Source organism: Nanorana parkeri, unplaced genomic scaffold (genome assembly GCF_000935625.1).
Source record: "Nanorana parkeri isolate BGI_ZX_2015 unplaced genomic scaffold, ASM93562v1 scaffold214, whole genome shotgun sequence".
NCBI classification, from domain to species: domain Eukaryota; kingdom Metazoa; phylum Chordata; class Amphibia; order Anura; family Dicroglossidae; genus Nanorana; species Nanorana parkeri.
This window is the reverse complement of record NW_017306482.1, coordinates 1,449,345-1,464,215: the sequence shown is the minus strand read 5'-3', so window position 1 is coordinate 1,464,215 and position 14,871 is coordinate 1,449,345. Positions and strand designations below refer to the sequence as shown.

Sequence of the window (14,871 nt, the reverse complement as noted above, 5' to 3'; positions counted from 1 at the left end):
CTGTATTAAAAAGGGGATGTATTGCAGGGACAAGCCAGAATTCGGTGTTAGGGCTGCATGTATTACATCTACCCTAATAAAATAAATTGGGTCCGATTCTTGTAATGTCACAGATGGTTCAGAAACAAGATGACGTCATCACGCATGCACGACCATCTGATTGACGCCTGTGGCGGCCATCTTGGAGATGGACAGCGGCAGAGAGAGGAGGGGACGTTCACCCGGCGGGATGAGGTAGAATAGGCAACAGTGTGACACTGAAGGTTTTTCCTATTAGCTGAAGACTGATAGTAGCATAGAACAGAATGTGATTTTGGAAATCACTTTATTGATTAGATTGTATCAAACCCAAGAACAAAAATATAATGTATTGTATTGCAGCTCCCCAGGCCTTAGATGAGGAGCTGCATTAGTTTTATTATTTCAGTCTTTCTTACTATAATTTTCATCTGGTGATCTGACCAGTAACACACTTCCTCTCCTAAAAAGACTAAGCTCAATTGCTGTACAGAGGAGCAGCATTGTCATACTGGACGGAAGAATAGTAGGACAGGAAGTGTGTTGGGACTACAGATTACCTCTCCCCTTTTAGTCTCTATAACATGGGGGCAGGTGTTCTGTAGTCCCAACAAACTTCCTGATAAGATTTGAGATAAGACTGCACAGTGCACACCGCAGCACTGGACTTCTAGCAGGATCATCAGAGAGTTTTTTTCGCCCTTATCCAATAGATATAATAAAACGCTTTCAATGGTATATTCAACAGACCAAAAGGAAGCAAATACAAGTTCACTGTTAGGGTTTACATACAGTATACTGTAATTTAAAGTGAAGCTGTACACAGGCCGCTTTAAATTTAAAGGAATTCCAAGGCCTCCTCTCCCATTTCTTGCCCTGTTGCTTGCATTTGCTTGGCTTTTAAAAGCCAAGCAAAGTCACAGTTCTCTGTGCCCTGATTGAGCAAAGTTGTTTGCAGAGCATCGAGCCCAACACTAGTCAGGTTGGCTAAACTCACCCATAGCAGCACTACTCACATTGATGCATGGCCATCTGTTACAATGAAATTTTATCCACAGAGGGCTATTTCCCCCCTAAGTATCTTCTTTGATAGGTCATTGCAGAAAACACAGGGTATATATTTGGCACTGATTTACATGATCAAACCCAATGCGATCAGGCACCATAGTGAATGGGACTTTAATCTCTGGCATGTCTAATAGGTTTTCACATGGAACTATATGTAACTTCTAATGGAAATACACTGCCTGTCAAAAAAAAGTCACACACTCTAATATTTTGTTGGACCGCCTTTAGCTTTGATTATGGAACGCATTCTCCATGCCATCATTTCGATAAGCTTATACAATGTTACAACATGCATTTCCTTTCAAAGATGCATTCATTTTTCACCAAGATCTTGTAGTGATGATGGGAGAGTCGGACCCCTGTGTAAAGTCTTCTCCAGCACATCCCAAAGATCTTTAGTGGGGTTATGGTCTGGACTCTGTGGTGGCCAATCCATGTGTGACAATGATGTCTCATGCTCCCTGAACCACTCTTTCACAATCTGAGCCCGGTGAATCCTGCCATTGTCATCTTGGAATATGTCCAATGTGCCATCAGGGAGGAAATAATCTATTGATGGAAAAACCTGATCATTCTGTATATTCAGGACGTCAGCTGACCTCATTGTTTCTGAACATAACATTGCTGAACCTAGAGCTGACCAACTGAAGCAACTCCAGATCACACCTATTATCCAATGCAAGGCTCTTACCTATTTGCTTAACTAAATCCAGGTGGTGACTTTTTTTTGGCCAGGCAGTGTATTTCATCTGATTTATATTATGAAACTCAATGTGATGAGACACCATTGTGAACGTGGCCTTAATCTATGGCATGTCTAATAGGCTCTCACATGCACCTATACATAACTACTAATGGAAATACTCTGTATAATACAAGATGGGACTTGTCCATACATTTTTTCATTAATGCATAAGCTTTGTACCATGGGGCCCACTGTTTGATTACGTCAATGGTTGTATATGTATACAAAATGCAAAAAAGTTATTCTGGAGCCTTCAGTTTAATAAATGTTGAAAAATGCATCAAATAAACATAAAATCAATAATTAAAATAAAGATTGAAGAACAAAACAAGATAAGACATTCATACATAACAGAGGAAATTATCTTTTAAAAACAGACCTTTAAGCCAACTTATGAAGATGCAACTTCTGGAAAGTGATGAGATCCCCTACTATTGATTGTCATCCTTTGGAGGTGCCATAACCTCAGCCTGCTCTGGGATTCTGATATATTATGTCTTCATTCTGCAGTTGTGTCTGGGAAGGTTCTTCTGAAAGATGGATGTGCCCAGGGTCCAGAGTTCTGGTGCCAGGATCTAGCAAGTGCCCTTCAGTGTGGAGCAGTGGACCATTGCAAGCAGAATGTGTGGAAGGAAGGACTGGTAAGATCTGAAGGGATAATGAGGTCTGGATAATGACAAGCTTAGAGTAGTATTAAAAGAATATTTAACCTTTTCTATCATGCTTCATGATACAGCCATAGTTAGGGCATACCGTGAAGCATGGTCACAATTACCAGCCCCCGACCCTCAAACCTCTCCCATCCCCCCACTTATCTGAATCGCAGGGTTCTTCTACTTTCAGGATTCTGTAGTCATTTGAATTTGGCATGGCTTCACCAGCACAGAGACGGCATTCATTCACAGATCCATTTACAGAGCCCCCCATAACATCAGAAGCCCCCTCTTTACATTAGGAGTCCCCTACTTTCGCATCAGTGCCCCCTATAACATCAGTAGTCCCCTCATTTCACATCAGGAGCACCCTCATTTAACATCAGAGTCCCCCATAACATTAGGAAGCTCCTGCATTTCACATCAGGAGCCCCCTCATTTCATATCAGGAGCCCCTTACTTTCACACCAGAGCTCCCATAACATTAGGAGCCTCCTACTTTCACAGCAGACCCTCCAAAAGGAAAAAATAGTTTTTTAGCTTTACATCCATAAATGTCATTCCAGGCTCCCTCCAGCACAGGTGATGTGACCAAAAGCCTAGGTCAGAGCTCCTTGACCAAAGGCCTAGGTCTTTGGAAGCATGGCCCCGGTTTCAGAGATCCTTGACCAAAGGCCTGGGCATTAGGCTATGTGAGGAACAAGAGATGTAGCCTGGACCGGATCCTCTCTAGGAAAGGCAATATTTCAGCCCTTTAATTGCTCTTTCCTTTTCCAGTTTATTCTAGATATACAATGACAGTATATAGAGAGAATCAACTACAACAGGTCAGATCCCAACCCAATAAATATTGAATAGTAAGGTTAGACATTTGTATGTAATGTCCTATAATTCTCTACTGTTGATGGAACTAAGCGTCCCCCACTGATCATTGCCTATAGGGAAAATACATATCATTCGGGTCTAATGGATGGGAAGCAGAAATCCCGAAGCAATGTTGAGCGGTGCCCTTTCTGTACTTTCTAATTCAGGTTCATGGTTTTTGTTTAGAATGATGTCTAATGTAAGGAGATAATACTTTGCTGTTAAATAATCCCCGTGTCTCTCTCATGAACAGGACCCGTTATGCATCCAGTGTAAGCAGATGGTCTCATTATTCATCAGCATGGTGAAGTCATCTCCTCTCCAGGTAATGTACTTACAAAACATAATCTGGGATATGTATATTACTGTCTCCATTGTATCAAAACCCAACAAAATGAAATATTGCAGCTTACCAACCCTTAGATATGGTGCCTGCAATAGTTTTCTTTTTTCCTTTATTTTCACCTACTTATCCTGCCTGTCAGGGGTACCCTAGCATAATCCCCGTAGTGGTCACGGAGTGGTGCGGGTTGGTCCTAGTGGTCACATTTGGTCACGCCAAGTTCACTGATGTCACTGGTTGCCAGGAGCTGGGCTGGACGCCAGCCAGAGCATCCCAGGTTGCTAAGAACTTGAAAAGGAGATGTGTATGGTCCTGATACAAAGAGAACCGCCTGAGGCAAGAGCTTCAGGCTGCCTCATTATAGGGATGACCCTGCTGCCAGTAGCACACTTCCTGTCCCAGGACACAAGACTCACTCACCATACTGTATGTATAGAGGAGCAACATTCATCACTCTACGCTGCCCCCCTGATTTGGACCACAAACTCTCCTCCCTCTCCGTATCATCATAACTGAGGAGGTGATCTGTAGTTCACAGACGATAGCTGAGAAAGCAGATTGCTTGAGATTTCAGATAATTGCTCAGGTTATTACAAGAGCGCTGGATTGCTGGCAGCATTAACAGGTATTTTTTTACATACTGCAGCAACTTAGCCTGAAAAAACAAAACTAATTCAGCCCCAACATCCAAGAACTGGTAAACTGCTATATATTATATTTCTGTTCTTGGATTTAGATAAATGTTAAGTTCATTTTGTTCAGCAATTTTTATATATGCACTGTGTTTTTGGCAGCTGATTGTAGTGATTTTTAATTTTTATTTCTTTGTATTTTGTTTAATATATTCATTTTTAGTCTTCACTTCAATTTCAATATGAAACTACAAAAAAATTTCGTATTGGTTCCCAGGGAGCACAAACATTTCTTGCTAACCCTCTATGTAAACCTGTCACTTAGTAGTTCACTAAGCTAAATACATTCCAGGTGCGTCAACACAAAAGGTGTGCAAAGTCTTATAGTTTGTAGAGTAAAAAAGCCTGTGTCCTGCCAGCTTGTTGCAGAGAACGACCTGTGGTCTCTCTGCAGAGGTCCGAAACGCCCCCTAATGGGTCAGTGCCAGAGTTCTTCTATACCTGGGATGCATGCGTTTTTTTCTGAATGCAGAGATATACAGGTGAAACTCAAATAATAAGAATATCGTGCAAAGTTCATTTATTTCACTAATGCAACTTCAAAGGTGAAACTAATATATGAGATAGACTCATTACATGCAAAGCAAGATAATTCAAGCCGTGATTTGTCATAATTGTGATGATTATGGCTTACAGCTCATGAAAACCCCAAGAACCCCAAATCCACAACCTCAAAAAAGTAGATTATTACATGCAATCAATAAAACAAGGATTGTACATAGAACAATACCGGACCTCTGAAAAGTACAAGCATGCATATGTACTCAGTACTTGGTTTGGGCCCCTTTTGCAGCACTTAATGCAATTACTTTTGCACGATATTCTAATTATTCGAGTTTCACCTGTAGGTCTGACTCAGTAGGGGGTCATTGGACCACGGCGAGAGACCACTGCTTCTACACAGAGAGCAAAGGTCCTTCTCTGCAGCTGCTAGCAGGGCACAGGCTTTTCTACATCGGTTGTGGCTGCTTTTGTTCTGTTGATGCATCTGCAATCTACTAAGCTGATTGAAAATGAGGGTTCAGTTGGGCTTTAAGTAAGCTTTTGTAACCTGGTAATATAAATATTATAGATGAAGGACAAATGCCGGGCAATCTGGACAGATGACATTTATCTCTTTTATCTTTTTAGACCTCTATCAAGGAATATTTGCACAAACAGTGCAATCACTACCCTCTGGATTTATTCCTGGGCCAGTGCAAACAGCTGGTGGATCAATATGAAAGTGCCCTGATTGACACCATGGAAAAATGGCTGGTAAATACTCACTGCCAAGATCTTACTTTTATTGTATGTGTGTGGTATAATGGGTGTGAAATCTAGAAGGGTTGTCATTTGGGTAGAGAAAGAGAGCATTTGCCCAAGGCAAACTCTGACTCCAGCAGGGGGCATGCTGGATCTATGTGGAGAGATCACTGCATACCCACAGAGAGCAAGGGTCCCACTCCCAAGGGTCCTACACCTGTGCTGGCAAGACCTAGATTTTTTTAGGAAAAGTCAGCCATGGCAATCCTCATACAATGGTTTTCCTACAAAGAGGAACACCAAGTAGTCCCTAAATTTCAGTGGGTGTGCGGGGTTACGTCCAAGCCAAAAGAGTCAAAAACATTACCTAATTTACCTACTTTAACCAACTTTAAGCACAGCATGATTAGAACATTATGAAGATCTATGTCCATGTCTCTGGCAGGATGCATATCTATGCTATTTGTATCAATGCTCCTCAAGATCCTGGTGGCATTAGACAACATTGACCCCAGAGTAAGTGACCAGCAGCTAAGCAGAGTAGATCCTGTCTATTCCTGTCTGTTTATGTCTGTGACAGTTTTTGTTTATCCAGGGCATGGTATACCTGGTAACACATTTGGACAGGTTCTTGGATAAACAACAGCTGTCTTGACACATTCCATGATGATTGGACTTAAGTTAATCTAAACCCAATCACTGAAATCTCATATAAGTTTTAACACAATAACGTAAGTTCAAAGGTTGTTTTCTATCTTTTTTAATATGCAGATTTTATTAAATAATTCCTAATAAACAAGCCATGAAGGTCTTTGTTCAAGCACTTCCTGTAATACATTAGGGTAACAACCATGGCCGTTCCTCCCTCAGGCAACATCTCTTTAGGTCACATGGAGGGTGCCAAGCAGAGCAGCATGGCCGCTTTGCTGCACAATGTTTGCAGTGTGCTTGCAGGCCACTTTCCGGCCAGAGCATCCCAGGTTGCTAAGAGCCAGGAGGGCCATACACATCTCCCGACCCGGCTGTTAGCAACTTGGGATGCCCTGGTCAGAGTCCCACCCAGCTTGTGGCAACCAGGTAAGTCACTGATTGTCAGGAGCTGGGTGGGACACTAGCCAGAGCATCCCAGGTTGCTAAGTGCCAGGAGGGCCATACACATCTCCCCACCCAGCTGTTAGCAACCTGGGATGCCCTGGTCAGAGTCCCACCCAGCTTGTGGCAACCAGGTAAGTCACTGATTGTCAGGAGCTGGGTGGGACACTAGCCAGAGCATTCCAGATTGCTAAGAGCTGGGTGGGGAGATGCAGAGCCTGCAGAGAGTGGCTTCACTCCCGCTCATGTCCCGCTGCTCTGATTGCATGTACCACCAGCAGCACCCCCCACCCCCGTGGCCTCAGGTGGTAAAAAAAAAGCTAGGGACACCCCTAGTAACCACTGTTTCCCAGTTGTGTTTCTGAGTTGTCACCCTGTCTCATACTCCAATGGTGAAGAGTCTACAAGCGGTCTTGCCAACGCACATTGAGAAGGCATGGTCCACCGTTGTCACTATCAGGTAATCGGTTGAGAGCAATGTTAAGCAGCGAAGGCTGAAGCAAGTCAAGTGTATGTAGACAGGAAGTGGCTAAAAGAAGCTGGGTTAGTTTGGCAGTAATGAGATTCAAAAAAGGCTGAAACAAGGTAAAATCAGTGTTTTTTGTTTATAACACGTGGTGATTTAGCAAACTAAATGTCATCCAGTTAGGGTTTAACTCTACTCTAGGGTGATTGAGTTACCTGTGTGGCCATAAATGCAGGGGTATGCTCCTGATATTAGGTATCCGAGGAAGCCACTTGGGTAAGCAGTGAAATGTCTTCGACATTACAGGACAAGTCCGGTCAACTGTGACTGACTGCTACTATGTAATCATACGCTTACTGTGACAGCCCATCATTGTGGTCATGGGGAGCAAAACCTTGGTACATAAAGATTTTGTATCCCCAGACTTCCAGATTAGGTCTGTAAAATAGAGATGTTTGTTACATTTCTTTTTTTGTTATTGGGAAACCAAAATAAGATGTGACGCTTCTCTTTTAATATATTTATTAAGGTTCAGTCAACAAAGTGTGATATTTTCATATTTTTTCTGATACTGCCCATCAATGCATGGTACAATGAGAAAATGTCTCTGTACTCTCTATGAAGGCTCCCATATATCCAGGTCATGGTATAGCTAGTAGTAGTTGGTTACATTCAACTGGCCTCGTTCTGCAAATTTGAGAACATCTCATAGCTTCTCCAAGTCACTTCTTTAGTTCTGATGAGTGTCATGAAGATACCCCAGGATTTATATCCACCAAATTAGTGTAGACACCTTAACCACTTGATGGCCGTTTAAATACAATGGCTGGCCGGTAAGTGGTTGATCTAACCACCATGGAACCTTAAGGTGTTGGTTGTCCTAAAACAGGATGGGTGTGCAACTTGTGGAACCACCCTGTTCTAGTTACATAATTCCATCCTTGGTGTCAAGGAGTGCACATAATTCCCTTATATACATGACTTGTCAAATCTCTGGGGTAGAGACATTAAAACAGCATTATATGTGGAAGACAGATTGTGTTGAAGGCCCCCACCCCTGGGATGGTTGTTCCAGTTTGATGTAGATGGCCTCTTTCCCGCATCTTGTGAGTCTCCCACATATGATGTGGGATATCTTCCTGAGACACAATGGAACTAAAGAAGAAGCTTGGAGAAGCTACACAACGCCTTCAACATTACAGAACAAGTCCAGATGAATGTGGCACACTACGTATAGCTGTATCTGTACTAGAAAAAACAATTATTTAGTACCATGTTGCATTTTTGTGGCAGTGATCTTAATCACTCCTTAGTGCCTTTGCTACTAGGAAAAGGTTTATTGGAGTCAATGAAAGGACAATGCAGTAGTGAGTCCAGCAATTTTTAGCATAGTCACAGACTGAATGACTTTTAGTGATATGTAGAGCTAGCTTCAGAATTCTTCCACACCCAACATGACAGACTAATAACCCTCTATCTGAATATTCATATTATAAAATAAATAGACACAGAAACACTGGGTAGGTTGTGTGATCTCTTGTGTCTCCTGGAATATACATAGAAAACTGAAAGGTAGCTTCAAGAGAAGGAGAAGATCTCCCAGGTGGGTTTTTGGACACTACAGTGAAGACCTCACAGAACATGAGAAACGGAAGCTCCTAAGTCCTATATCCACCTGCGTCTGTGAGTGTGGGTGTCAGCCAACGGAGCTTGTCCACAAGAACAAACAAATCGCCTGGTTGCACTTCCAGTGACATCAACTGAAATTGATGCTCCGGACAACAGGTACAAAACTTTCCCCATTCCACTTTCAAATTGTTAGAACTTAGAAGTCATAGAGGTCTGGAATAATAAAGTTGACTTCAGCTGATGTCATTGGAAGCATAGCAGTGCAGATGTATAGCAGGGAAGACCTTCTGGGGATTGAATCCCACTCATTCCACTCAAAACAAAGAATTTGTTTTGGATGCAGTTGTCCTCCAACCACCTCACTACTGCTCACAGTCTGTGTAAGTGTCAAACACAATGCAGCTTTGAAAGATCAATAAGCATCTATATCTTGAGATTATGGCATCCTGCAGTGCTCAGTTTATATTCTAAATTTACCATACATGCATAGATTTCTCTCATAAGCTCCACCTTGGGTCAGGAGGGTGGTCACTTACTGGGGGGTATTGTGGTTGGGTACTGCTGGGGATGTTTGCTTAGGCTTGATGGGGCGATGGTGGTGCACGCTAACGGTGCTCTGGCCACTGTCAATTGATTATGAAATGGGAATTATTTTTGTTTTCCAGAATCCATCTGTAATCTGCTCTAAGTTCTCCCTTTGTCCTCGCGACCAGTCTGATGACTTGAAGCTGGACCTGATAAGTGACTCTGTCCTGCTGGAAAATATCTTGTCTGTTGTCCATGAAAATGTACAGACTATGCATGACAAAATCAGCAAGGTGAGAGAGTATACAGTATATAATTATTTTCTATATGAATGTACAAATTCTATAAAAAGTTTTGCCCCCCTGGAAGTTTTCATACTCGGTCGTTGTAGAACATTGAATCTCAGTGAATTTAAATTTTTTTTTTTTGACACAGATGAAAAAAAATCATTTACTGTATGGCCAGCTGTATTTATTCAAAGACATTGACATTCCTTTTTTAAAGCCATTCTTTTTGTAGGTTTGACTTTTTGCTTGGGGTCATTTTCTGCCTGAAAGTCAAATCTCACCAGGCTCCGGTTTCTTGCAGACTACATCAGGTTTTCCTCCATGATTCTCTGAATTATGCCATATTCATTCTACCCTCGACCCTTACACAACCCTTACCTCGACCCAAAGCACGATTCTGCCGCCGCCATGTTTCACAGTAGAGATGTTGTGCTCGTGGTGATGTGCTGTGTTTGGCTTATGCCAATTGTGAGATTTAGTCTGATGATCAAAGAAATTACATTTTAGTCTAATCTGTCCATATAGCCTTCTTCTAGATGAAGTTAGCATCTCCCATGTACCTTTTATCAAATGACAGATGAGATGTCATGTAGGTTTTAGTTAACAGCATCTTTCCTGTTATGACTGGCATAAAGCTGCAACTAGTGAAGCACCCGGGCAGCAGTTGTTGCATGCATAGTCTATCGAATGTCATCCACTGAGGCTTGTTACTCCTTTAGAGTTGTCACAGGCCTCTTTGTGACCCCCCTCACTACTCTGTAGTACATGAACTAGTCACCAGCACTCCAACACATGCTCTGTCAAGCCTTCTTTATTGATGTTAAAAGGTCATTTCCCAATGCAAGGCAATGTTTCGGAACCATATCAGTCCCTTTATCAGGCAAACAAACAAAGTGAACTTTGTTTGCCTGATGAAGGGACTGATATGGTTCAGAAACATTGCCGGTGACTACTTAATTTACTATGGTTTGATTGGTGGTGCCATCTGCGGTCACTGCAGCACCCACTCACGAATTACGGGTAGATATTGGTCAGGAGTGCAATGGGACCCACATATGTCACCCTCAGTACTCTTCTTCTTTATGCACGGTCACTCAGTTTTGTTGGATGGATTTGTCTTGATAGCTTTAGCACTGAACCACACTCTATCCATTTCTTAATGATTCATTCAACTGTACTTTAAAGGATATTCAGTGACTTGGACATCTCTTGGTATTCATTCATTATTTTCCTCACAGTATCGGTACATAAATATTAGTAGTGTACTCATGCATGCTATTTCAATACTTTGCATTGTGTTACAGAATATGAAGGAAGACTGGCCGATCCCAAAGCCAATGTGCTGGATGTGTAAATCGTTTGTTTCTAAATTTGAGGCAGCAATCCCGGTGGTACGTATTCCACAAAATACTGTGTTCTGCTGTGCCAGACCTAGGGAGGCAAATCTCTAAGTATTGTTATTACCTCTATTATTATCATTATTGCAGTCAGCGAAAGATGCAAGAGCTGTACCCCAGGCCAGCGATTCTCAACCTTTTTTCAGTCATGGCACCCTAAAAATCTTTGCAAAATCTTGAAGCACCCGTTTAAACTGTAAAAAGCATGAATGTAAAAACAACATGTTGCCCCTCCAAAATCCATAGCAGACCCTCATCACACATAGGGTCTGGTATGGATTTTCATCGGAGACCCTACACAAAAACACACAAAAATATGAGGTTTTCTCATCACATCAGAGTCCCCTTTCAAATCAAGAGCCCTCCCTTCTGAACAGAGCCCCGCTCTTTACATGAGCACCCCCTTCACATCAGGAGCCCTCCATTCTCACTAGAGTCCCCCTCTTTACATAAGCACCCCCCATTCACATCAGAAGCTCCCCTTTACTTCAGGAACCCTCCCTTCTCACCAGAGCCCACCTCTTTACATCAGCAAACCTCCCTTCACATCAGCAGCCCTCTTCATATCAGGAAGCCCTCCATCACACATGAGAGCCCCCCATTCAATATCAGGAGCCACTGCTGTGGCAGCATGGCAGAAGGTGAGAAGAGAAGCAGGCCTGGATGGAGGGGACCTTTTTTGAATTGGTTCCAACCCTTCCTGGATCGGCATCATTCATTTCCATGGTGCTGACCAAAATTTTGAGGCACCCTGGTTGAGAAAGGCTCCCCTAGGAAGTGGACTAAACCTCACCCCAGTCTGGCATTGTGCTCTACTGCTTCATGGCAGAGATCACCCAATACAGATGTTCTCATCGGGACCATTGTAATTTGTAATTTCATTATGATCAAACTTCTTCACGGTTGAATACATAGCAAAGTCTATTACTCACTTAAGGCCCACGTACAAAATGCCTGGCCCACCTAAGGTGCTGCCTTTATTTTGGCTTCTACAAGCCCCACATACATGGCATTAAAGAAAGTGATGATATTGCACTACCTGTCCATGTACAAGTGCCATTTTTGTGCTGATACATTGACACATCCCAGGTTTCTTTCCTCCCCGCTGGGCGCTGCTCTGTGTCCCAGCGGGGAGGAGAGAAAGTGACAACCGGCCGAGCGCTGCGGGAGGAGAGCACTGTGAGCGGCCGGTGTCTCTCCTCCCACACCGCTCAGTCAGTCCGGCAGAGCGGTGTGGGGGCGGAGATAGCCCACGCTGTCACAGGAGGCTGAGCTCTCCTCCCTGCTCCGCTCGCTCAGCCTCCTGTGACAGCGTGTCAGAGAGGAGAGTGAGAAAAACAGTCAGTGATCGCTGAGTGTTTGTACATAATTGAGGACAGGGTATGTGTAAAAAGTTTATAAAAAAATTAAATATTAAAACAATTTTAGAAAATTAAAATAAAAACATTTTCGGTTTCGGCCTGACAATTTTTTTAATTTCTGTTTCGTTTCGGTTTTTACATTTCTATTTCGGTGCACCTCTAATGCTAACCTGTACTAGTGTCAGGTTCACTTAAAGTATTGTATGCATGAAGGTTGTTTATTTTGCTTACAGAGTGCCATTGCAAAGAGTGCGTCAGCTCTGTGCCTAGCCCTTCCCGGAAAGATTGCTGGAGTGTGCCAGTGTTTGATTGAGAAGTACACAGTGATTATACTGGACACCGTACTGGGAAAACTGGGTCCAAAATTGGTGTGTGGACTACTACTCATGTGTGTTACTGAAGAGAACTGCGAGGCAGGTGGGTGTTAGTATGGCCACATACAGACAAGTCTTATGATTGTTATGGCGCTGAGGTTTTATAGCACAATTGTCCTTCTGGTGCAAAAAATAACACCATAAAAGTGATACAAATAGCATAGACCAAGAGTGGGCAAACTCCGGTCCTCCATCTGTTGTGGAACTACAAATCCCATGAGGCATTTCAGGATCCTCACAGCCACAGACATGACTCCCAGAGACAGATGTGTCATGGGATTTGTAGTTTCATCACAGCTGGAAGGCCGGAGTTTTCTCACCCTTGGCATAGACCTTCATCATGGTGTATTATGACGGGAGCTATCCTGAGAGACTATATACAAAGCAGCAACATCATCATACAAAATGTTGACGGATTACAGGAACCTGCTGTAGACATAGGGGTACCGTCACAATCTACTACATTAGCTGTTTCAAATACATTCTTTCCTTTGCTAAAATGTGCAGCCTAAGTAATCTATTACCAAAACTTAGATTTCACCTTTATGTCAAAAATGCCATTTCACTGCATCTGCCTCTGACAGTGACAACGGTAAAGGTATTTGTTTAGCAAACAGATGAGAATAGCCCGGAGCTTTAACATGTTAATTAAATTGTAAAAGTAATTTTCAATGGTCTTCATTATATCAATAGCTGGTGACTCTTCCATGAAGGTCCCTGATCAGACATGTTTGAGGCTAATAACATTAGCCGAGTTTGTGGGAGGAGTCGGAGCCTCCAGGGCCTTTAAACACGGAGAGGAAGGTGGACGCCTCTGCTGCGTACCCTCCCTCCCATCCCCATTATTATTACTAGTATTACTCAAAGCTTACTAGACTACGCCCCCTTATTTGGCGTACTGACCATAAAAATCATGGCACACCTCAGGTTGTGTGGGGTAGGGAGGTCAACATGGCCTTGGTGTATATCACGTACAAAGCGGGGCAACATGCGGGGCCCTCGAGATTCCGAACACAAATCCTGTTATAGGGTGACAACGCTCAGTTTCCCATTGTTCTCCTGTGATGTCACCCAGTCATACAGGAGGCTAAATGATGGAGACTAAAAGCAGCTGTGACAACAATAGGAAAATCGCCCTAAAAATGCCACCGAGCCAATGCTGGTGTACAATCATGTAGGCAGAAAGTGGCTGCAAACAGGCTGCAGGATGAAAATAAAGTGAAAACCAATGTTTTCTGAAGAATAAAGTGGCAAGTGTTTATGGTACACGCTGCGTTAGCACATGAAATGTCATCCAGTTAGGGTTTATAGCCACTTTACACTCCACCTGCAAAGACCTCTCTAGTGATAGCCAAAGTCTTCATGCGTTGGTACCTTGTCCCTTCCAGGCTGGCCATTATGTATCCAGGATTCTCTCCATTATGTTTTAGAGGTTGTGATAACCAAGGCACGATGTACCACACCTGGTGGCTTTGCCTTAGATTACGTCTGTTTTGGAATAGAATCTTTGCTCTGATCTATAAAGTCACCAAAGTGCATGTCCCAAGGGACCCAGGTTTTGCTTTGCTTACTCATCCAGTCCCCTCAGTATCCAGGGTCTTGGATACATTGATATTGTTTTTCTTTATAGCAGCAAAGATCTCTATAGCCAAGTCCTGGGGGACACACAAGGTATCTTTTGCTTTCTTTAAATCTAAGGTCTCCCGTATAATGACCCAAGAAAAACTTACAGGGTTATTCACAAAAGGGTGAAGAGTTTGGAGAAGGCAGGAGAAGTGAACAATCTAGGACAACATAGCTGAACGGGAAAAATTCTCCAACTCCGCTCACTTTCCAGTTCAGCTATGTTGTCCTAGATTGTTCACTTCTCCAAACTCTTCAACCTTTTGTGAATAACCCTGTAAGTAGTATTTTACGGGACAAACGCAAACATTTCAAAGCTGTTTGGGAACCATGGATTAATTATATAGGCCTTAGTGACCATCATTAGTGATACCTCAAAGAGTGTATTGTAGGGTGGAGCATCTCCCTCGGAACTTTCCTTTTTCTCTTTCCATTCTTACTGAGATGTTAGGCTTCTGAATGATAATCCTGTCGGCCCCATTGGGATTT

General features: G+C 42.8%; 1 protein-coding gene across 1 annotated transcript in view; it reads left to right on the top strand.

Annotated features, from left to right (window-relative positions):
- Positions 1-14,871, top strand: part of SFTPB (surfactant protein B) — a 59,865-nt gene that overhangs the window by 39,878 nt on the left and 5,116 nt on the right. The window contains exons 6-12 of the mRNA XM_018555789.1: positions 2,286-2,472; positions 3,602-3,673; positions 5,515-5,640; positions 6,112-6,144; positions 9,481-9,633; positions 10,866-11,018; positions 12,619-12,802. Coding sequence (XP_018411291.1) covers positions 2,286-2,472; positions 3,602-3,673; positions 5,515-5,640; positions 6,112-6,144; positions 9,481-9,633; positions 10,866-11,018; positions 12,619-12,802 — 908 coding nt within the window. The remainder of the gene's footprint in view (positions 1-2,285; positions 2,473-3,601; positions 3,674-5,514; positions 5,641-6,111; positions 6,145-9,480; positions 9,634-10,865; positions 11,019-12,618; positions 12,803-14,871) is intronic.